The 24,649-nt window shown below is 42.3% G+C and overlaps 1 protein-coding gene across 16 annotated transcripts in view; it reads right to left on the bottom strand.

Annotated features, from left to right (window-relative positions):
- LOC134207880 (partitioning defective 3 homolog) overlaps window positions 1–24,649 on the bottom strand; it is a 449,770-nt gene that overhangs the window by 170,183 nt on the left and 254,938 nt on the right. For 14 of the 16 annotated variants that reach the window (XR_009978437.1, XR_009978438.1, XM_062683872.1 and 11 more), the window contains exons 3-8: window positions 8,197–8,969; window positions 5,361–6,087; window positions 4,690–5,305; window positions 4,164–4,623; window positions 3,557–4,083; window positions 2,925–3,495 (exon numbers count right to left, since the gene is read on the bottom strand). Coding sequence is in view for 14 of the 16 variants with exons in the window: in XM_062683872.1 (XP_062539856.1) it covers window positions 2,925–3,495; window positions 3,557–4,083; window positions 4,164–4,623; window positions 4,690–5,305; window positions 5,361–6,087; window positions 8,197–8,969 (3,674 nt within the window). In the remaining 2 variants the exon portion in view is untranslated. Of the gene's footprint in view, window positions 1–2,310; window positions 2,474–2,641; window positions 2,697–2,924; window positions 3,496–3,556; window positions 4,084–4,163; window positions 4,624–4,689; window positions 5,306–5,360; window positions 6,088–8,196; window positions 8,970–24,649 lie in introns of those variants that run through there. The other 2 variants (XM_062683879.1, XM_062683880.1) reach the window with 2 other exon arrangements.

Raw genomic sequence — 24,649 nt, 5'->3', positions numbered from 1 at the left:
CCTGAAAGGAGGTTTCCGAGCCTCTTGGTAGAAGCCTTCTAGTTTTCATGTCTCTCAAATGGAGGCTTCCGAATCTGTAGAGTCTAGGACACGAGACCTGGACAATGCTCATGAAGAACCAACGCGCACTTGGAGTTATCTTTGATACGAGTTGCATGCCAGGCACATAGCCAGAATGTCACATAGTAATCCGGTAAAAATGGTTCTCTACAACGATCCGACGGGCACAAGAAGGGGAGGTGCGCAGCGAGTAAGGTGGATCGATCAGGTGGAGAACAATTTGCGGACCCTCCGTAGACTGCGTGGTTGGCGACATGCACCCATGAACCGAGCCGAATGTAGAAGACTTTTATATACTGCACTCCGGCCTTAGTCTGAGCAAATCAATAATAGAAGATAAGAAAGGAGATATTCTGGCACTCCTGGATAGCCAGAACGATGGGCTAGGAATCAACTCAGCATGTAGAATATCACAGCGCAACACCATTAACCAAAGACATGTCGAGTTAGTATTAACAGTCGATGGAGCTTCATTAACCTCCATCAAACAACGGAATTCTCGCTTGACCACAAGTTTAGAAATGCTACCCTGAGGAAGAAATTCCGCGGGATAAATCAACAAGATGTATACTAGGAGAAGGTGGGTAGACTTGATTCCCGGGGAGACTTGATCACCCACAGTTTTATCGAGTACTAAAGCAGTTTTGTTCTAGCGTATTTTTTAGTATAGGTCCTCTAGACAAAAGACCTTTATGTGGTAAGTTATTTTTTCGATTGACAACCTTGTTTATTCTGCAAGGCGGTTTATATGTTTTGACCTTCCTAAAGATTTTTTCATTGGCCTCGCAAAACTTTTCATAGCAATGACCAAATACTTTCGTTTTTTCACAGCACAAAGCCATAAATATGCTTCATGATCTGTACTGATGAAAATGTCAACATTCCATCAAAGTTTTAGGGTACAGGATTTGATGTTATTGCCTCAATATGAGTCACCCATACAAAAATTTGGCGAAAAAATTCAAAAAAATATAAATCTTTTCTCAGGCTTGTAATTTTTTGTAGATTTGACAGATTTGATGAAGGGTTGGCAGGAAAACATAATTATTGCGTAGATATCATAGAAAGGGGATCAAGTCTCCCCAAATTTTAAAATTGCATGTGCTGTCGAATTCAATAACAAAAATCCTTCATGTATACGCACAGCAATTCGAAAATTCTGCATATTTTGAAAGAAAAATATTTTAAAAATCTTAGGGCACCTTCCTACTTTTATCAAAGCAAGTTCTTGGAGAGGGATCAATTCCCCCCAATAATTTAAAAGTCGTCAGCACTCTAAAAAGTCGATTGTGTATCAATAACAACAATAATTCAAGGACTGTTTTACATCAGTTAAGTTAAATTATATATTTCTTAGAGAGTCTGTGTGGAAATCGCGTATGTTTATTTATTTTTGGCTGTGATACATCGGAAATCAGAAAAGGGGATCAAGTCTACCCAGTCTCCCCTATAGTGAACGACTATACAAGTTATACAAGATAAATTGCCATCGAATTTGGGATTTGGAACATCTGTACACTGGAATTCAAGGTGTATATAAGAAGTTGGAAAAGAGTATTCCTCTACTGATAGATGTAATCGGCATCAAGGGAAGACACCAGACACCAGACCTCAAGTGCGGAAGAAGTCCGCAAAACAAGTGGTGTGTACTACATATGTTGGCGTTGTATCTGAGAACGAAGGAGAGCGGGTATCGTCGAAAACGTCGGATGAGGACATCATCTAAGTTCCAGAAGAAAATTCGAAAACAGGAAACCAGAAGCAGTCGGTAGCTCATGAGAACGCACATGTGGAGAAAATGGTTCGTCTGAAAAAATATGAGCCTGTGCTTTGCTTGGTGACAAAGCCTAGTGCCGGAAGATGTTCGATTTTATCGTTATGTATTATTAGCGCGCTCCTCGCGGACAAAACAAAAATTATTTCTAAAAATTCCACGTTTTAGTCCAACTTATGTTTGATCGGATCAGGGCCTATTGTACTTGACAATCGCACCAGCATTGGCAATCTTTATCATTCACAAATAAACATTGATGGAGTATTTTTTGAGAGGTTTTAATGTGTTTATTAGCATTTGGATCAATACTTTCAGGTTTTCACGTTTGGTTGAATAAGAATTCGGAGATAGCTTAACAAAACTTGTTCGAACAGTATCAATGCAATTCCTATTTTATTTTTGCATTTCGATAGAAATACAAATGATGGATGTAAATATAATTGTATCAACCATAGATCAATTAATGATGGAATAAAAATAAAAATGTGGGGAAATCCAGAGATAATCAAAGTTAATAAAAAAATGGTTGAACTGTTGAAGCCGAAATGGCTTTACATCACTTCACTTCAAAGGTAAAACATATGGATGATTCTGCCTAAAATCATTCGAGTATGGACCAATATCCGCTTAGCGCGACATCTGTGAATATGGTATTAGGGAAAACAAACGGTCAGACACCCAAACTCTAGCCGCTAATCGTTTTTTCTACCCTACTAGCCAATAATTTGAGCAACGGCAAGCTATAGTGGGATAAGTATAACACAAAAATGGTAGAACCATACCCTTTTAATCCATTGATCCGAAGAACAATCCCACAGTTTGTTAGAAGTTTAGTGACGAAAGCATTTTGTTAATGTGGAAGCTGCGTTCGCCCGACGAAAACCATCGACAAGATGAAATATTTGAGACCCAAACAGAGAGAAATTATGATTAGCACATTGATATATTAGAGAGGTTAGCACAGATCCCGCCACATAGAACCACCATTCGACGTAAAAGTACTTAACTTCCAACCATGGCTTAGTGTACATGATATTTACACAGAGAACCAACAGTGTCAAACAGAATGGAAAACTCTCACAGGACTTACCTAATCTGCTGCTGCAGTTCCTCGTAGTTGACGTAGTGCGAATACCGATGGTTGAACACGTCCGTATGATGGATGGCGGATCCGTTTTGCTGCGGTGGGGGCGGAGGAGGTTGATACATGGGCGGATGACTTACCACCACACCGGAACTGGCCGAGCGCTCGATGGAATTGGCTCGGGCATGGGCTGATGATCCATTCGTGAGCCCACTGCCGCCCAGCGCAGATGGACCATTCGTAGCGGAACCCTTCGAACTGCTTTGCTTCACCGTCAGGGTCTGGCCCTTCTGATGCGAAGCGGCACCATTCGTCAGCGGACGCTCCTCGCCGGGTGCACCGCCCCAGCTGGCAGTATAGTCCGCCGGAACGTTATCACTGATCGGAGCGATTCCGTCCTTTCGGTGCTTACCGAACCGGAACATGTGACCGATTCCTCGGAACAGACCATTTTTCTTCTGTCGATTCTTGTGCTTGCCATCGTTTAGCGACGACTGGAAGGGTGAACCACGAGGGACGAACCCTCCGGAATCCGCATCCGGAGCGGCGTCCTCTAGCAGCCAATGCTTTTTGGCTTCTGCGAAATAAAAATTTCATTAATACATACTTAGGTCACCGATGAATGATTCGATACTCACGAGTCTCCGGTGGTCGTTCGACGGCCGCCCTAAGAACCTCCTCTCGTCCCCGACCACGAGGCGTTCGAAGGGCATTCGGTCCTCTCGGTTCATCGGCCATCTGAATCTCCTGCACCATGGTTTGCAACGACTCCAAGCTGGACGACTTCTTCATTCCCAACGAGGGACCCAGTTCTCCCAACCGGTCCAGAGCTTCCGCTCGCAAATCAGACTTAGCCTTCAGGCTACTCATCCGACCCATCTGGGTGATGGATTCTACGGAGCCGAGCGTGACACCCGAAGTAAGCTGCCGTTCCCGTTCACGTTCTTCGCGAAGTTTTTTGTTGCGCTGATAGGTGCCCGTTTCCCGGGCATCCATCGCAGCGTGGTGCTTCTCCGACATCGATCGCCTGCCGATAGCGTCCCGGCTGAAGGCGTCCGGAGCGGGAGGGTTCGTGTCTAGCGATAGCTGACTTGCGTACGTTACATCACCATTCGGAGTAGACGTTGTGTTAGAAGCGTCCGAAGGACGCGTCAGGTGGAATGTTCTGTGAAAAAAAAAACGACATATGTTAGGAGTGTTCATCAGGGGGAGGAAGAATCGGTCAGTTCATGACTTCTAACTCACGGTGAAGTGGGTTCCGGATCTTCTTCGATGAGTACGGCGTTGCTGCCGTTCAGATTTACTGCCACCGGGCTCCAGGTGTCGTTGGTCGCCATGTAGTAGCTTTCGTTGCGCAGGCCATGGCCCGCTAGAGGAGAAGGTCTTTGGTTGATAGTTGGACTACCGCTGGCACTTGTGGGATGGTGATTCAGACTTCCGTTGCTTCCGACGGTTTGACCGGTTCCACCCGTCAACCGATCCAGCACCGGATTGCTGTAACGTTTGTGTTGTTGCTGTTGCTTTTCGTTGGGCGGCTGTTGCTGCTGAGATTGCTGTTTATCGGGACTGAGATAGATCACCGTTGCCCCGGATTGCTCACTGGAGTTTGAGTTATCGATCGATTCCAGCAATTCGCCTGTACTGACCGGTCGGCCAATGCGGCGCGCCACCATCAGAATGATTTTTCCCGGATGATTGGTACCACCTATAATTTTGTCGAATATTTCATGTACAAGTTCTGAGGAAATGTTCCGCCCAAAGATCCACTTACCTGTCTGTAGCATCGCTCTCCTCAGCGTATCCATGGCTTCGGCGTTGGACTGCCCTAGAAGGGAAACCCCATTGACGCTCAACAGTTGGTCGTTCATTTTCAGTCGTCCATCTCTGCTGGCCGCCCCTCCGTGCAGCACACTCTTTACGAAGATCCCCAAATCACCATCGTGCTTACCGGCGCTATTTCCGCTTCCGCCGCTGCTGTTCCCAGATCCAGTTTTACCTTTCACACTGACACCCAGCCCTGCCTTCTCCGTGTCGTGAACAGGAATGTGCAGCGTCAGAATCTCCCGATTCTTCCACTGTATTCCTGCAGCTCCCGCCAGCAAGGATGCCTGCTGCAGAGACGATGGTTGATCTTGCAAAAGGTCGCACACCTGATTAGTTGACGCGGACTTGAGAATCGACGTCAGAGGTTTCTTCTGAATCGGAGGTGGCACAGATGAAGGATTCTTTGAAACTGTTGATCTAACATTGGTCACCGAGGACGAATCGTGTGTATCCAGAATCTCCTCGGATCTAGCCCGACTCCCCTGCTTGAGTGACGACTTTGGAAGCACCGGTGGAGGAGGCTTAGGTGGAGTACTCTTCTGCTCGCTTTCCACGCCACAGCCCTAAAAAGATAAAAATGAGATATCCAGAAAACCCTTCAATGCACACAACACTTACAATTTCTCGTTCCTCGACTTCGGCCAACTCCTGCTGTCGCGAGACAACAATCCGTACGGTAGCACCGTATTCCGTCGCCCGAAGAATCGCGACAACTTCGCTCTGCGACTTGCCGGTCATTGGAACTCCGTCTACCTCCAGTAACCGGTCGCCTGGTTTCAGTCTACCGTCCTCTACAGCGGCACCTTTGGATAGAATATTCTTGATGTAGATCGGACATTGACCGCCGGCCTGATTGTCCCGGGTCGTAACCGAAAACCCAAGCCCGTTCATTCCCTTCTTTAGGGAAATCTCGATCCGTTTGCCCAGCTTCCGCGTGTTGGCCGCCTGCAAGCTGATCCCGGTAGGCGCACCGGGAACCTTCCTCGTTGGGGAAACCGTGGCCACTTTGGAACCACCGGTAGCGCCGGGCTTCTCCTCCGCTTCGATCATCTGCGAGACCCGGTTGTCCCGCTTGTATTTGGTTCCGACCCCGGCCCGGATGACCCGCAACCGCAGCTCCGGCGATGAAAGGCTCTTCCTGAGATGTTCCTGCACGGAGTTCTCCGAGAGCCCCACCAGCTTGATGTTGTTGATTTCGAGGATGCGATCACCGCGGCGCAACCGGCCCCGATCGGCCCGGCTGCCCGGTTCCACGCTCTGCACCAGCAGTCCACCGTAGTCCGGGTCCGGCAGTGCCGTCAGACCCAGGGGACCGCCGTTTTCGTTCACCACCAGGAGCATTTCACTGCAGGGTGAAACACATTACGAAATGGAATGACGTTGTTAATAAGTTTTGTGATGGAGAGGAAAGTTGAGCATAACTGTAACAAGACGTGCAATAACTGATTCTCGTGGAATCCTCTGACGGATTCTCCTGGAAACAACTGACAGATTCTCGTGAAATCCTCGAATGGATTCTGGTGGAATCATCTGACGGATTCTCGAGGAATCCTTTGACGAATTCCCGTGGAATCTATTGACGGATGTTTGTGGAATTTATTGACGGATTCTCGTAGAACTAGATGGATTCGGCTTTGACGGATTCTTGAGCAATCCTTTGACGAATTCTTGTGGAATCTACAGACGGATTCTCGTGGAATCCTCTGATAAATTCTCGTGGAATTCTCGGACCGATTCTTGTGGAATTATGTGAAAGAATCTCGAGGAGTTTTTTGACGGATCCTCGTGGAACCCTTTGACGAATTCTTGTGGAATCTACTGACGGATTCTCGTGGAATCCTCTGACGGATTCTCGTGGAATCCTCTGACGGATTCTCGTGGAATCCTCTGATGGATTCTTGTGGAATCCTCTGATGGATTTTCGTGGAATCCTCTGACGGATTCTCGTGGAATCCTCGAACGGATTCTCGAAGAATGCTCTGACGAATTCTCGTGGGATCCATTGACGGATTCTCGTGGAATCTTCTGACGGATTCTTGTAAATCAGATTCTCGAGGAATTCTCGTGGAATCTAATGACGGATTCTCAAGGAATCGGAATATTGTGAGACTTTTTTGCAAGAATCCCGCAAGGATTCTGCAAGAATCCCGCAAGGATTCTGCAAGAATCCCGCAAGGATTCTGCAAGAATCCCGCAAGGATTCTGCAAGAAACCCGCAAGGTTTCTGCAAGAAACCCGCAAGGATTCTGCAAGAAACCCGCAAGGATTCTGCAAGAAACCCGCAAGGATTCTGCAAGGAACCCGCAAGGATTCTGCAAGAATCCCGCAAGGATTCTGCAACAAACCCGCAAGGATTCTGCAACAAACCCGCAAGGATTCTGCAAGAAATCCGCAAGGATTCTACAAGAGTCCCGCAAGGATTCTACAAGAGTCCCGCAAGGATTCTGCAAGAATCCCGCAAGGATTCTGCAAGAATCCCGCAAGGATTCTGCAAGAATCCCGCAAGGATTCTGCAAGAATCCCGCAAGGATTCTGCAAGAATCCCGCAAGGATTCTGCAAGAATCCCGCAAGGATTCTGCAAGAATCCCGCAAGGATTCTGCAAGAATCCCGCAAGGATTCTGCAAGAATCCCGCAAGGATTCTGCAAGAATCCCGCAAGGATTCTGCAAGAATCCCGCAAGGATTCTGCAAGAATCCCGCAAGGATTCTGCAAGAATCCCGCAAGGATTCTGCAAGAAACCCGCAAGGATTCTGCAAGAATCCCGCAAGGATTCTGCAAGAATCCCGCAAGGATTCTGCAAGAATCCCGCAAGGATTCTGCAAGAATCCCGCAAGGATTCTGCAAGAATCCCGCAAGGATTCTGCAAGAATCCCGCAAGGATTCTGCAAGAATCCCGCAAGGATTCTGCAAGAATCCCGCAAGGATTCTGCAAGAATCCCGCAAGGATTCTGCAAGAATCCCGCAAGGATTCTGCAAGAATCCCGAAAGGATTCTGCAAGAATCCTTTAAAGGATATAAGGATATAGAGGAATCTTCGCAGCCTTGGTTCAGAATCCTTGAAGGGTTCTTGCAAAATCCTTTCAGGGTTTGCAGAATCTTTGCGAAAGTTTTGTAAATTCCTTGCTGGATTTTTGCAGAAAACTTGAGACATTATATCCTTTTGGGGTTTTGCAGAATCCTTTCGGGATTTTGCAGAATCTTTGCGGGATTCTTGAAAAGTTCTCGCGACATTTTTGCAAAATCCTTGCAGGATTCCTGTCGAATCAAATAAAAAATCATTTTAAGTCGAGTCAAGTACGAGACACTAAAGACGACCTTACTGTTGAGGTCGAAATACGTATCTGTCAAGGTACAATTAAGTGGTGGAATTAAATGGGATTGTACAAACTCGTCTTATGACAAGTGAATCATTTGAAGTTGTCTTGAGATAAATTCTTAAAGTTCCTACTCACCCATCCTTTTCCCGCAGTGACTCGTACACGGAAGCATTCGCTTGCCCGAGGGGTTCCTTCCGCTTCGATTCCCTCGGGAGCGACTTGGAGCTGAAACTACTGTTCGCGCTGGTCCCATTGTAGGCCCCCGTCGCATTGGTGGCCACCCGTTCTGCCGCGTCCATCCATCGGTACCCGTTGGCGGCTTCGGCGCCGAGAAATTGCATCGACAGCCGCCCCGATCGGGAGAACTGCTGCGGTAGACTGTCGTGAGATTCTTCTTCCGGGAGGGCACTCCACTCCGGCGATAGGTACGGCACCCCGTTCGAGGGGGAAAGTAACCGTTCCGGCGGTTCCGAATCGCTCCGGCAGACCGGTGCCGCCGACCACCGTTTTGTGTCCTGGTGCCCATTGGGACTGACGTTGTACAGGGGACTTCGCTGGTCCGTTACACCAATCTGGTGTAGAGATGGCTCGCTACCGCGTCGGACCTGCAGGCCCAGTCCCATCGGCGGTTGCTCCGTTGAGGTGACCTCAATGTGAGGCGTTGAACTTTCCGGCCCGTACTTGCCCGGCTCGGAACGAAATATGTCGGGACTGCCGGTCCCCACCGAGCTGCCACTAGCACCATCACCTCCTCCCTGTGGCACTCCCGGATCCGGACCCCCGGGACAGTCATCGTAGTTGGCTATGATTTCCTCCCGGTCGTCCGCTACGTCGCCGATGTGATCATCCGGATCAAGGATGCCGGACTGTGACTGAAGATGGTGCACCACGACCCACGAATCGGGATTCTGGGGGAGAGATAAAGAGAAAAACGATCAATTAGTTTCGCTGCATTTTTACCGATAGGCATCGTAACTGGAGCGGACGTGACATTACGTCACCGAGCAGATCTGCATCCAGATTTTCTCACGTATGAAAGTGACATAAAACACCTGTTTGCGGTCTAGTCGCCGCTGTCTAACCCGCCGCAGATGACGCGCAATCAAACCGAGCGGCAGCCTTTGCCACTTGATTGATAACGGCGTTGGCGATGACGACGACGTCGGTGACGATCGCGGGTACATAGCCGATATGCGTTCAGTTTGAACAAGCTTTGATTTTTATAGATCTTGCGAACAACAGCCGAACGAAACGAAACATCCACACGCTAATGGAAAGTCCAAACAAATGGCAATTATTGGTCGTCCAACGGGTGAATCGCATGCACCGCCACAAGATAAGATAAGCCGCGTAGATATTTTTATTGCCCGTTGCGTTGTTTGATTACACTTGAAGTGGATTACTTTATGGAAGTGGATACGTACACAAAAGTCCCCAAAAGTCGACATGCTGCAGTGCGTTTGTTGGCAAGTTGTTTGGCATTACGAAAAGGTGTGGAATCGAATAACTCTAATTAGTAAAGCCGGTGAATCAGCCCCAGATACGCTTTCATTCACAAGGTTTGAGGGTTATACCCGGTTGAGGAGAATACTGACAAATTGGGCGGAGCTTTATTCGGTATGGCCGGCATATTGAAAACTGCTACAATTTATTTTTATCAATTTGATATTCTTGAACATCAATTTTATTTTATGAATTTGGTTGTTCTGTAGATAATTCTAGCCTTTCTGAATAATGAATGCCTGTTTTAACCATGAAAACAATTTGGAATTTCTGAAGGCAAATTCGGTAGTTCTGGAAATCAATTTAGTCTATCTGAAGACCATTTTCGCCTTTCTGAATGCCAATTTCATCGATCTGAAGACAATATGGTTGTGCTGGAAACCAATTTTGTCGTTCTGAAAATCATTTGGCCTTCTGAATGCAAATTTGGTTGATCTGAAGACCAAGTTGTTATCCTGAAGATCAATTTGGCCTTCTGAATGCCAATTTGGTCAATCTGAAGACCAATTTTTGGTTGATCTGAAGACCAAGTTTGTTATCCTGAAGATCATTTTGGCCTATCTGAATGCCAATTTGGTCAATCTGAAGATCAATTTGACATTATTATTATTATTATCGTCTTTATTAAAGAGGTTTTCAGCCCTTGGCTGGCTCACCTCTACGAATTTGACCTCCTTATGCCAATTTTATTTCTGAATGCCAATTTGGTCGATCTGAAGACCAATTTTGTCGATTTGAAGACCAATTTTGTCATCCTGAAGATCATTTTGGCCTTGTGAATGCCAATTTGGTCGATCTGAAGAAAATTTGATCGATCTGAAAACAAATTTTGTCTTTCTGAAGATCATTTTGGCCTTTTTGAATGCCAATTTGGTCGATCTGAAGATCATTTTGGGCTTCTGAATGCCAATTTGGTCGATCTGAAGATCATTCTGACCTTCTGAATGCCAATTTGGTTGATCTGAAGACCAATTTTGTCATCCTGAAGATCATTTTTGCCTTCTGAATGCCAATTTGGTCGATCTGAAGACAATCTGGTCGTTCTGAAAACAGATTTTGTCTTTCTGGAGATCATTTTGGCCTTCTGAATGCCAATTTGGTCGATCTGAAGACCAAATTTGTCATCCTGGAGATCATTTTGGCCTTCTGAATGCCTATTTGGTCGATCTGAAAACCAATTTTGTCATCCTGAAGATCATTTCGAACTTCTGAATACCAATTTGGTCGATCTGAAGATCATTCTGACCTTCTGAATGCAAATTTGGTTGATCTGAAGACCAATTTTGTCATCCTGAAGATCATTTTGGCCTTCTGAATGCCAATTTGGTCGATCTGAAGACAAATTTTGTCATCCTGAAGATCATTTTTGCCTTCTGAATGCCAATTTGGTCGATCTGAAGACAATCTGGTCGTTCTGAAAACAGATTTTGTCTTTCTGGAGATCATTTTGGCCTTCTGAATGCCAATTTGGTCGATATGAAGACCAATTTTGTCAATCTGAAGATCATTTTGGCTATCTAAATCCCTGTTTAGTCAATCTGTCATCCTGTTTTGTCATTCTGAAGATCATTTTGGCCTTCTGAATGCCAATTTGGTCGAACTGAAGATCATTTCGGGCTTCTGAATGCCAATTTGGTCGATCTGAAGACCAAATATGTCATCCTGGAGATCATTTTGGCCTTCTGAATGCCAATTTGGTCGATTTTAAGACTAATTTTGTCGATTTGAAGACCAATTTTGTCATCCTGAAGATCATTTTGGCCTTGTGAATGCCAATTTGGTCGATCTGAAGATCATTTTGGGCTTCTGAATGCCAATTTGGTCGATCTGAAGATCATTTTGACCTTCTGAATGCCAATTTGGTTGATCTGAAGACCAATTTTGTCATCCTGAAGATCATTTTGGCCTTCTGAATGCCAATTTGGTCGATCTGAAGACAATTTGGTCGATCTGAAAACAGATTTTGTCTTTCTGAAGATCATTTTGGTCTTTCTGAATGCAATTTGGTCGATCTGGAAACCAATTTTGTCATACTAAAAATTATTTTTGCTTTCTGAATGCCAATTTGGTCGATCTGAAGACCAATTTTGTCAGCCTGAAGATCGTTTTGGCCTTCTGAGTGCCAATTTGGTTGATCTTTTGACCTTATGAATGGCAATTTGGTCGATCTGAAGATCATTTTGGGCTTCTGAATGACAATTTGGTCGATCTGAAGACCAAATTTGTCATCCTGGAGATCATTTTGGCCTTCTGAATGCCAATTTGGTCGATATGAAGACAATTTGGTCAATCTGAAGATCATTTTGGCTATCTAAATCCCTATTTAGTCAATCTGAAGATCATTTTGACCTTCTGAATGCTAATTTGGTCGATCTGAAGACCAATTTTGTCATCCTGAAGATCATTTTGGCCTTCTGAATGCCAATTTGGTCGATCTGAAAACCAATTTTGTCATCCTGAAGATCATTTTGGCCTTCTGAATGCCAATTTGGTCGATCTGAAGACCAATTTTGTCATCCTGAAGATCATTTTGGCCTTCTGAATGCCAATTTGGTCGATCTGAAGACCAATTTTGTTATCCTGAAGATCATTTTGGCCTTCTGAATGCCAATTTGGTCGATCTGAAGACCAATTTTGTCATCCTGAAGATCATTTTGGCCTTCTGAATGCCAATTTGGTCTATCTGAAGATCAATTTTGTCATCCTCAAGATCATTTTGGCCTTCTGAATGCCAATTTGGTCGATCTGAAGACCAATTTTGTCATCCTGAAGATCATTTTGGCTTTCTGAATGCCAATTTGGTCGATCTGAAGACCAATTTTGTCATCCTGAAGATCATTTTGGCCTTCTGAATGCCAATTTGGTCGATCTGAAGACCAATTTTGTCATCCTGAAGATCATTTTGGCCTTCTGAATGCCAATTTGGTCGATCTGAAGACCAATTTTGTTATCCTGAAGATCATTTTGGCCTTCTGAATGCCAATTTGGTCGATCTGAAGATCATTTTGGCTTTCTGAATGCCAATTTGGTCGATCTGAAGACAAATTTTGTCATCCTGAAGATCATTTTGGCCTTCTGGGTGCTTTTCCTAACATCATTTTGGCCTTCTGAATGACAATTTGGTTGATCTGAAGACCAATTTTGTCATCCTGAAGATCATTAGGGCCTTCTGAATGCCAATTTGGTTGATCTGAAGATCATTTTGATCTTCTGAATGCCAATTTGGCCGATCTGAAGACCAATTTTGTCAATCTGAAAATCATTTTGGCCTTCTGAATGCCGATTTGGTCGATCTGAAGACCAAATTTGTCATCCCGAAGATCATTTTGGCCTTCTGAATGCCAATTTCGTCTATCTGAAGACCAAATTTTTCATCCTGAAGATCATTTTGGCCTTCTGAATACCAATTTGGTCGATCTGAAGACCAATTTTGTCATCCTAAAGATTCATTTTGTACTTCTGAATGCCAATTTGGTCGATCTGAAGACCAATTTGGTCATTCTGAAGATCATTTTGCTCTTGTGAATGCCAATTTGGTCGATCTGAAGACCAATTTTGTCATCTTGAAAATCATTTTGGCCTTCTGAATACCAATTTGGTCGATCTGAAGACCAATATTGTCATCCTGAACTGAAGATCATTTTAGCCTTCTTAATGCCAATTTGGTCGATCTGAAGACCAATTTTGTCATCCTGATGATCATTTTGGTCTTTTGAATGCCAATTTGGTTGATCTGAAGACAAATTTAGTCATCCTGAAGATAATTTTGGCCTTCTGAATGTCAATTTGGTCGATCTGAAGACCAATTTGGTCATCCTGAAGATCATTCTGGCCTTCTGAATGCAAATTTGGTTGATATGAAGAACAATTTAGTCATCCTGAAGATCATTTTAGCCTTCTAAATGCCAATTTGGTCGACCTGAAGACCAATTTAGTCATCCTGAAGATCATTTTGGCCTTATGAATACCAATTTGGTCGATCTGAAGACCAATTTTGTCATCCTAAAGATCATTTTGTACTTCTGAATGCCAATTTGGTCGATCTGAAGACCAATTTGGTCATTCTGAAGATCATTTTGCTCGTGAATGCCAATTTGGTCGATCTGAAGACCAATTTTGTCATCTTGAAAATCATTTTGGCCTTCTGAATACCAATTTGGTCGATCTGAAGACCAATATTGTCATCCTGAACTGAAGATCATTTTAGCCTTCTTAATGCCAATTTGGTCGATCTGAAGACCAATTTTGACATCCTGAAGATCATTTTGGCCTTCTGAATGCAAATTTGGTTGATCTGAAGACCAATTTAGTCATCCTGAAGATAATTTTGGCCTTCTGAATGTCAATTTGGTCGATCTGAAGACCAATTTGGTCATCCTGAAGATAATTCTGGCCTTCTGAATGCAAATTTGGTTGATCTGAAGACCAATATCGTCATCCTCAAGATCATTTTGGACTTCTAAATGCCAATTTAGTCGATCTGAAAACCAATTTTGTCATCCTGATGATCATTTTGGCCTTCTGAATGCCAGTTTGGTCGATCTGAAGACCAGTTTTGTCATCCTGAAGATCATTTTGGCCTTCTGAATGCCAATTTGGTTGATCTGAAGACCAATTTATTCGATCTGAAGACCAAATTTGGTCATTCTGAAGATCATGTTGCCCTTCTGTATGTCGATTTGGTCGATCTGAAGATCAATTTGGTCATCCTGCAGATCATTTTGGCTTTCTGAGTGCCAATTTGGTCAATCTGAATACCAATTTGGTTTTGCAGAAGATCATTTTGGCCTTTTGAATGCCAATTTGGTCGATCTGAAGAAAAATTTTGTCATCCTGAAGATAATTTTTGCCTTCTGAATGCCAATTTGGTCGATCTGAAGACCAATTTGGTCATTCTGAAGATCATTTTGGCCTTTCTAAATGCCAATTTGGTCGATCTGAAGACCAATTTTGTCATCCTGAAGATCTGTCTGCCTTCTAAATGCCAATTTGGTCGATCTGAAGACCGATTTCGTCATTCTGAAGATCATTTTGGCCTTCTACATGCCAATTTGGTCGATCTAAAAACAAGTTTCGTCATCCTGAAGATCTCTTTGCCTTCTGAATGCCAATTTGATCGATCTGAAGACCGATTTCGTCATCCTGAAGATTATTTTTGCCTTCTAAATGCCAATTTGGTCGATCTGAAGATCATTTTGGCTTTCTGAATGCCAATTTGTTCGATCTGAAGACCAATTTGGTCATCCTGAAAATCATTTCAACCTTTCTTAATGCCAATTTAGTCTATCTGAAGACCAATTTTGTCATCCTGAAGATCATTTTGGCTTTCTGAGTGCCAATTTGGTCAATCTGAATACCAATTTGGTTTTGCAGAAGATCATTTTGGCCTTTTGAATGCCAATTTGGTCGATCTGAAGATCAATTTTGTCATCCTGAAGATCATTTTGGCCTTCTGAATGCCAATTTGGTCGATCTGAAGACCAGTTTTGCCATCCTGAAGATCATTTTGGCCTTTTAAATGCCAATTTGGTCGATCTGAAGACCATTTTTGTCATCCTGAAGATCATTTTGGCCTTCTGAATGCCAATTTGGTTGATCTGAAGACCAAATTTGTCATCCTGAAGATCATTTTGGCCTTCTAAATGCCAATTTGGTCGATCTGAAGACCATTTTTGTCATCCTGAAGATCATTTTGGCCTTCTGAATGTCATTTCGTCGATCTGAAGACCAGTTTGGTCATCCTAAAGATCATTTTGGCCTTCTGAATGCCAATTTGGTCGATCTGAAGACTAATTTCGTTCTCCTGAAGTCATTTTGGCCTTCTGAATGCCAATTTGGTCGATCTGAAGACCAGTTTTGCCATCCTGAAGATCATTTTGGCCTTCTAAATGCCAATTTGGTCGATCTGAAGACCAATTTCGTCATCCTGAAGATCATTTTGGCCTTCTGAATGCCAATTTGGTCGATCTGAAGACCAGTTTTGTCATCCTGAAGATCATTTTGGCCTTCTGAATGTCATTTCGTCGATCTGAAGACCAATTTTGTCACCCTGAAGATCATTTTGGCCTTCTCAATGCCAATTTGGTCAATCTGAAGACCAGTTTTGTCATCCTGAAGATCGTTTTGGCCTTCTGAATGTCATTTCGTCGATCTGAAGACCAATTTTGTCATCCTGAAGATCATTTTGGCCTTCTGAATGCCAATTTGGTCGATCTGAAGACTAATTTTGTCATCCTGAAGATCATTTTGGCCTTCTGAATGCCAATTTGGTCAATCTGAAGACCAGTTTTGTCATCCTGAAGATCGTTTTGGCCTTCTGAATGCCAATTTGGTCGATCTGAAGACCAATTTTGTCAATCTGAACATCATTTTGACCTTCGGAGTGCCAATTTGGTCGATCTGGAGATCGATTTTGTCATCCTGAAGATCATTTGGGCTTCTAAATGCCAATTTGGTTGATCTGAAGACTAATTTTGTCATCCTGAAGATCATTTTGGCCTTCTGAATGCCAATTTGGTCGATCTGAAGACCAATTTGTCATCCTGATGATCATTTTGAACTCCTGAATGCTAATTTGGCCGATCTGAAGATCATTTTGACCTTCTGAATGCCAATTTGGTCGATCTGAAGACCAATTTTGTCAATCTGAGGATCATTTTGGTCTTCGGAATGCCAATTTGGTCGATCTGAAGACCGATTTTGTCATCCTGAAGATCATTTTGGCCTTCTAAATGCCAATTTGGTTGATCTGAAGACCAATTTTGTCATCCTGAAGATCATTTTGGCCTTCTGAATGCCAATTTGGTCGATCTGAAGACCAATTTTGTCATCCTGAAGATCATTTTGGCCTTCTGAATGCCAATTTGGTCGATCTGAAGACCAATTTGTCATCCTGATGATCATTTTGAACTCCTGAACGCTAATTTGGCCGATCTGAAGATCATTTTGACCTTCTGAATATCAATTTGGTCGATCTGAAGACCAATTTTGTCAATCTGAAGATCATTTTGGCCTTCAGAATGCCAATTTGGTCCATCTGAAGATCGATTTTGCCATCCTGAAGATCATTTTGGTCTTCTGAATGCCAATTTGGTTGATCTGAAGACCAATTTTGTCATCTTGAAGATCATTTTGGCCTTCTGAATGCCAATTCAGTCGATCTGACGACCAATTTTGTCATCCTGAAGATCATTTTGGCATGTCTGACTGCCAATTTGGTCGATCTGACGACCAATTTTGTCATCCTGAAGATCATTTTGGTCTTCTGAAGGCCAATTTGGTCGATCTGAAAACCAATTTTGTCAATCTGAAGATCATTTTAATCTTTATTAATGCCAATTTGGTCAATCTGAAGACCAATTTTGTCATCCTGATGATCATTTTTAACTCCTGAATGCTAATTTGGCCGATCTGAAGATCATTTTGGTCTTCTGAATGCCAATTTGGTCGATCTGAAGACCAATTTTGTCAATCTGAACATCATTTTGACCTTCGGAGTGCCAATTTGATCGATCTGGAGATCGATTTTGTCATCCTGAAGATCATTTGGGCTTCTAAATGCCGATTTGGTTGATCTGAAGACCAATTTTGTCATCCTGAAGATCATTTTGGCCTTCTGAATGCCAATTTGGTCGATCTTAAGACCAATTTTGTCATCCTGAAGATCATTTTGGCCTTCTGAATGCCAATTTGGTCGATCTGAAGACCAATTTTGTCATCCTGATGATCATTTTGAACTCCTGAATGCTAATTTGGCCGATCTGAAGATCATTTTGACCTTCTGAATGCCAATTTGGTCGATCTGAAGACCAATTTTGTCAATCTGAATATCATTTTGGCATTCGGAATGACAATTTGGTCGATCTGAAGATCGATTTTGTCATCCTGAAGATCATTTTGGTCTTCTGAATGCCAATTTGGTTGATCTGAAGACCAATTTTATCATCTTGAAGATCATTTTGGCCTTCTGAATGCCAATTTGGGTGATCTGAAGACCAATTTTGTCATCCTGAAGATCATTTTGGCATGTCTGACTGCCAATTTGGTCGATCTGACGACCAATTTTGTCATCCTGAAGATCATTTTGGTCTTCTGAATGCCAATTTGGTCGATCTGAAAACCAGTTTTGTCAATCTGAAGATCATTTTAATCATTATTAATGCCAATTTGGTCAATCTGAAGACCAATTTTGTCATCCTGATGATCATTTTTAACTCCTGAATGCTAATTTGGCCGATCTGAAGATCATTTTGACCTTCTGAATGCCAATTTGGCCGATCTGAAGACCAATTTTGTCATCCTGAAGGTCATTTTGGCCTTCTGAATGCCAATTTGGTCGATCTGACGACCAATTTAGTCATCCTGAAGATCATTTTGGCCTTCTAAATGCCAATTTGGTCGATCTGAAGACCGATTTTGTCATCCTGAAGATCATTTTGGCCTTTTGAATGCCAATTTGGTCGATCTGAAGACCAAATTTGTCATCTTGAAGATCATTTTGGCCTTCTAAATGCCAATTTGGTCGATCTGAAGACCATTTTTGTCATCCTGAAGATCATTTTGGCCTTTTGAATGCCAATTTGGTCGATCTGAAGACCGATTTTGTCATCCTGAAGATCATTTTGGTCTTCGGAATGCCAATTTGGTCGATCTGAAGACCGATTTTGTCATCCTGAAGATCAGTTTGGCCTTCTGAATGCCAATTTGGTCGATCTGAAGACCGATTTTGTCATCCTGAAGATCATTTTGGCCTTCTGAATGCCAATTTTGTCGATCTGAAGACCAATTTGTCATCCTGAAGATCATTTTGACCTTCTGGATGCCAATTTGGTCGATCTGAAGACCAGTTTGGACATTCTGAAGATCATTTTGGCCATTCTGAATGCCAATTAGCTCGAACTGAGAATCAATTTGCTCGAACTGAAGACCATTTTGGTCATTCTGAAGATCATTTTGGCTTTTCCGAATGCCAATTTGGTCGATCTGAAGACGGATTTGGTCTTTCTGAAGGTCATTTTGGCTCTTCTGATTGCCAAGTTGGCCGATCTGAAGACCAATTTGGTCAACCGGAAGATCATTTTGTCGTTTCTGAATGCCAATTCGGTCGATGTAAAGACCAATTTTGTCATCGTGAAGATCATTTTGGTCTTATGAATGCCAATTTTGTCAATCTGAAGACCAGTTTTGCCATCCTGAAGATCATTTTGGCCTTCTAAATGCCAATTTGGTCGATCTGTAGACCATTTTTGTCATCCTGAAGAGCATTTTGGCCTTCTGAATGCCAATTTGGTTGATCTGAAGACCAATTTTGTCACCCTGAAGATCATTTTGGCCTTCTGAATGCCAATTTGGTCAATCTGAAGACCAGTTTTGTCATCCTGAAGATCGTTTTGGCCTTCTGAATGTCATTTCGTCGATCTGAAGACCAGTTTGGTCATCCTAAAGATCATTTTGGCCTTCTGAATGCCAATTTGGTCGATCTGAAGACTAATTTCGTCATCCTGAAGTCATTTTGGCCTTCTGAATGCCAATTTGGTCGATCTGAAGACCAGTTTTGTCATCGTGAAGAACATTTTGGCCTTCTAAATCGAAAAAAACTCCACTTTCTAAACACTCCTCCTTTCTAAATTCCAAATTGGTCGATCTGAAGACCAATTTTGTTATCCTGAAGATCATTTTGGCCTTCTGAATGCCAATTTGGTCGATCTGAAGACCAGTTTTGTCATCCTGAAGATCATTTTGGCCTTCTAAATGCCAATTTGGTCGATCTGAAGACCAATTTTGTCATCCTGAAGATCATTTTGGCCTTCTGAATGCCAATTTGGTCGATCTGAAGACCAGTTTTGTCATCCTGAAGATCGTTTTGGCCTTCTGAATGTCATTTCGTCGATCTGAAGACCAATTTTGTCACCCTGAAGATCATTTTGGCCTTCTCAATGCCAATTTGGTCAATCTGAAGACCAGTTTTGTCATCCTGAAGATCGTTTTGGCCTTCTGAATGTCATTTCGTCGATCTGAAGACCAATTTTGTCATCCTGAAGATCATTTTGGCCTTCTGAATGCCAATTTGGTCGATCTGAAGACTAATTTTGTCATCCTGAAGATCATTTTGGCCTTCTGAATGCCAATTTGGTCAATCTGAAGACCAGTTTTGTCATCCTGAAGATTGTTTTGGCCTTCTGAATGCCAATTTGGTCGATCTGAAGACCAATTTTGTCAATCTGAACATCATTTTGACCTTCGGAGTGCCAATTTGGTCGATCTGGAGATCGATTTTGTCATCCTGAAGATCATTTGGGCTTCTAAATGCCAATTTGGTTGATCTGAAGACCAATTTTGTCATCCTGAAGATCATTTTGGCCTTCTGAATGCCAATTTGGTCGATCTGAAGACCAATTTGTCATCCTGATGATCATTTTGAACTCCTGAATGCTAATTTGGCCGATCTGAAGATCATTTTGACCTTCTGAATGCCAATTTGGTCGATCTGAAGACCAATTTTGTCAATCTGAGGATCATTTTGGTCTTCGGAATGCCAATTTGGTCGATCTGAAGACCGATTTTGTCTTCCTGAAGATCATTTGGCCTTCTAAATGCCAATTTGGTTGATCTGAAGACCAATTTTGTCATCCTGAAGATCATTTTGGCCTTCTTAATGCCAATTTGGTCGATCTGAAGACCAATTTCGTTCTCCTGAAGTCATTTTGGCCTTCTGAATGCCAATTTGGTCGATCTGAAGACCAGTTTTGTCATCGTGAAGATCATTTTGGCCTTCTAAATCGAAAAAAACTCCACTTTCTAAACACTCCTCCTTTTTAAATTCCAAATTGGTCGATCTGAAGACCAATTTCGTCATCCTGAAGATCATTTTGGCCTTCTGAATGCCAATTTGGTCGATCTGAAGACCAGTTTTGCCATCCTGAAGATCATTTTGGCCTTCTAAATGCCAATTTGGTCGATCTGAAGACCAATTTCGTCATCCTGAAGATCATTTTGGCCTTCTGAATGCCAATTTGGTCGATCTGAAGACCAGTTTTGTCATCCTGAAGATCGTTTTGGCCTTCTGAATGTCATTTCGTCGATCTGAAGACCAATTTTGTCACCCTGAAGATCATTTTGGCCTTCTCAATGCCAATTTGGTCAATCTGAAGACCAGTTTTGTCATCCTGAAGATCGTTTTGGCCTTCTGAATGTCATTTCGTCGATCTGAAGACCAATTTTGTCATCCTGAAGATCATTTTGGCCTTCTGAATGCCAATTTGGTCGATCTGAAGACTAATTTTGTCATCCTGAAGATCATTTTGGCCTTCTGAATGCCAATTTGGTCAATCTGAAGACCAGTTTTGTCATCCTGAAGATTGTTTTGGCCTTCTGAATGCCAATTTGGTCGATCTGAAGACCAATTTTGTCAATCTGAACATCATTTTGACCTTCGGAGTGCCAATTTGGTCGATCTGGAGATCGATTTTGTCATCCTGAAGATCATTTGGGCTTCTAAATGCCAATTTGGTTGATCTGAAGACCAATTTTGTCATCCTGAAGATCATTTTGGCCTTCTGAATGCCAATTTGGTCGATCTGAAGACCAATTTTGTCATCCTGAAGATCATTTTGGCTTTCTGAATGCCAATTTGGTCGATCTGAAGACCAATTTGTCATCCTGATGATCATTTTGAACTCCTGAACGCTAATTTGGCCGATCTGAAGATCATTTTGACCTTCTGAATACCAATTTGGTCGATCTGAAGACCAATTTTGTCAATCTGAAGATCATTTTGGCCTTCAGAATGCCAATTTGGTCCATCTGAAGATCGATTTTGCCATCCTGAAGATCATTTTGGTTTTCTGAATGCCAATTTGGTTGATCTGAAGACCAATTTTGTCATCTTGAAGATCATTTTGGCCTTCTGAATGCCAATTCAGTCGATCTGAAGACCAATTTTGTCATCCTGAAGATCATTTTGGCATTTCTGACTGCCAATTTGGTCGATCTGACGACCAATTTTGTCATCCTGAAGATCATTTTGGTCTTCTGAATGCCAATTTGGTCGATCTGAAAACCAATTTTGTCAATCTGAAGATCATTTTAATCTTTATTAATGCCAATTTGGTCAATCTGAAGACCAATTTTGTCATCCTGATGATCATTTTTAACTCCTGAATGCTAATTTGGCCGATCTGAAGATCATTTTGACCTTCTGAATGCCAATTTGGTCGATCTGAAGACCAATTTTGTCAATCTGAACATCATTTTGACCTTCGGAGTGCCAATTTGGTCGATCTGGAGATCGATTTTGTCATCCTGAAGATCATTTGGGCTTCTAAATGCCAATTTGGTTGATCTGAAGACCAATTTTGTCATCCTGAAGATCATTTTGGCCTTCTGAATGCCAATTTGGTCGATCTTAAGACCAATTTTGTCATCCTGAAGATCATTTTGGCTTTCTGAATGCCAATTTGGTCGATCTGAAGACCAATTTGTCATCCTGATGATCATTTTGAACTCCTGAACGCTAATTTGGCCGATCTGAAGATCATTTTGACCTTCTGAATGCCAATTTGTTCGATCTGAAGACCAATTTTGTCAATCTGAAGATCATTTTGGCCTTCGGAATGCCAATTTGGTCCATCTGAAGATCGATTTTGCCATCCTGAAGATCATTTTGATCTTCTGAATGCCAATTTGGTTGATCTGAAGACCAATTTTGTCATCTTGAAGATCATTTTGGCCTTCTGAATGCCAATTTAGTCGATCTGACGACCAATTTTGTCATCCTGAAGATCATTTTGGTCTTCTGAATGCCAATTTGGTCGATCTGAAAACCAATTTTGTCATCCTGAAGATCATTTTGGTCTTCTGAATGCCAATTTGGTTGATCTGAAAACCAGTTTTGTCAATCTGAAGATCATTTTAATCTTTGTTAATGCCAATTTGGTCAATCTGAAGACCAATTTTGTCATCCTGATGATCATTTTTAACTCCTGAATGCTAATTTGGCCGATCTGAAGATCATTTTGACATTCTGAATGCCAATTTGGCCGATCTGAAGACCAATTTTGTCATCCTGAAGGTCATTTTGGCCTTCTGAATGCCAATTTGGTCGATCTGACGACCAATTTTGTCATCCTGAAGATCATTTTGGCCTTCTAAATGCCAATTTGGTCGATCTGAAGACCGATTTTGTCATCCTGAAGATCATTTTGGCCTTTTGAATGCCAATTTGGTTGATCTGAAGACCAAATTTGTCATCCTGAAGATCATTTTGGCCCTCTAAATGCCAATATGGTCGATCTGAAGACCGATTTTGTCATCCTGAAGATCATTTTGGCCTTTTGAATGCCAATTTGGTCGATCTGAAAACCGATTTTGTCATCCTGAAGATCATTTTGGCCTTCGGAATGCCAATTTGGTCGATCTGAAGACCGATTTTGTCATCCTGAAGATCAGTTTGGCCTTCTGAATGCCAATTTGGTCGATCTGAAGACCGATTTTGTCATCCTGAAGATCATTTTGGCCTTCTGAATGCCAATCTGGTCGATCTGAAGACCGATTTTGTCATCCTGAAGATCATTTTGACCTTCTGGATGCCAATTTGGTCGATCTGAAGACCAGTTTGGACATTCTGAAGATCATTTTGGCCATTCTGAATGCCAATTAGCTCGAACTGAGAATCAATTTGCTCGAACTGAAGACCATTTTGGTCATTCTGAAGATCATTTTGGCTTTTCTGAATGCCAATTTGGTCGATCTGAAGACGAATTTTGTCTTTCTGAAGGTCATTTTGGCTCTTCTGATTGCCAAGTTGGCCGATCTGAAGACCAATTTGGTCAACCGGAAGATCATTTTGTCGTTTCTGAATGCCAATTCGGTCGATGTAAAGACCAATTTTGTCATCGTGAAGATCATTTTGGTCTTATGAATGCCAATTTGGTCGATCTGAAGACCAATTTGGTAATTCTGAAGATCATTTTGGCCTTCTGAATGCCAATTTTGTCAATCTGAAGATAATTTTGGCCTTCTGAATGCCAGTTTGCTCGAACTGAAGACAATATGCCGTTCTTAAAATCAATTTTGGCTTTCTATAAATCATTTTGGGCTTCTGAATGCCTTTTTGATCGATCTGAAGACAAATTTTGTCATTCTGAAAATCAGTTTGGCCTTCTGAATGCCAATTCAGTGGATCTGAAGACTAATTTGGTCGTTCTGAAAACCAATTTTGTCTTTCGGAAAATCATTTTGGCTTTTCGGAACGCCAATTTGGTCGATCTGAAGACCTGAATATCATTTTGGCCTTCTAAAAGCCAATTTCGTCGATCTGAATATCAATTTTGACATCCTGAAGATCATTTTGGCCTTCTGAATGCCAAGTTGGTTGATCTGAGGACCATTTTTGTCATATTGAGGATCATTTTTGCCTTCCGAATGCCAATTCAGTCGATCTGAAGACCAATTTTGTCATGCTGAAGATCATTTTGGCTTTCTACATGCTAATATGGTCGAAAGGGTGGCTCAAATCAGTATGGGAAAAACTTTTTTCAATTTTTTTATGGGCCGCCCTCTTATTCGGTTCGATTTGATGCCCTGATGCTCTGGACTAAATTTCAGCCAAATCGGTCAACGTTTGGGCGGTGCTAAACTCATTGGAAATTTATATGCAAAAATGTATGCAGAAACATTCCAAAACAGTTAATTGCAGATGGACTACACAACTTACGTTGAAGAACTATGATACTCATTCAGATTCTAGAGAATTTAATACAGAAAGTTATGCAGAAAACCGCGAGAAGATTAGAGTTTACCCTAGCATTTCTCTGAAGTGGGGTTTGAGCAAATTTCGTTTCTTTTACCTTTGAAAAGAAATAAATTCACCCCTACAACACTCCAGTAAAAACCTAATATCTTTGCCTTCTTCTTCTTCTTCTTCTTCTTCTTTGCCTAATAAACTCCAATCCTTTGCCTAATAAACTCCAATCTTCTCGCGGTTTTCAGCATAATATTCTGTATTTAATTCTACAAGAACTGAATCAGTACCATGGTTCTTAATCGTAAATTGTGCCGTCCAACTGCAAATCACTGTTTTTGGATG

The sequence above is a fragment of the Armigeres subalbatus genome, chromosome 1 (assembly GCF_024139115.2).
Source record: "Armigeres subalbatus isolate Guangzhou_Male chromosome 1, GZ_Asu_2, whole genome shotgun sequence".
NCBI lineage: Eukaryota > Metazoa > Arthropoda > Insecta > Diptera > Culicidae > Armigeres > Armigeres subalbatus.
The sequence above is the reverse complement of the archived record's forward strand: the minus strand, read 5'-3'. Positions and strand labels throughout refer to the sequence as shown.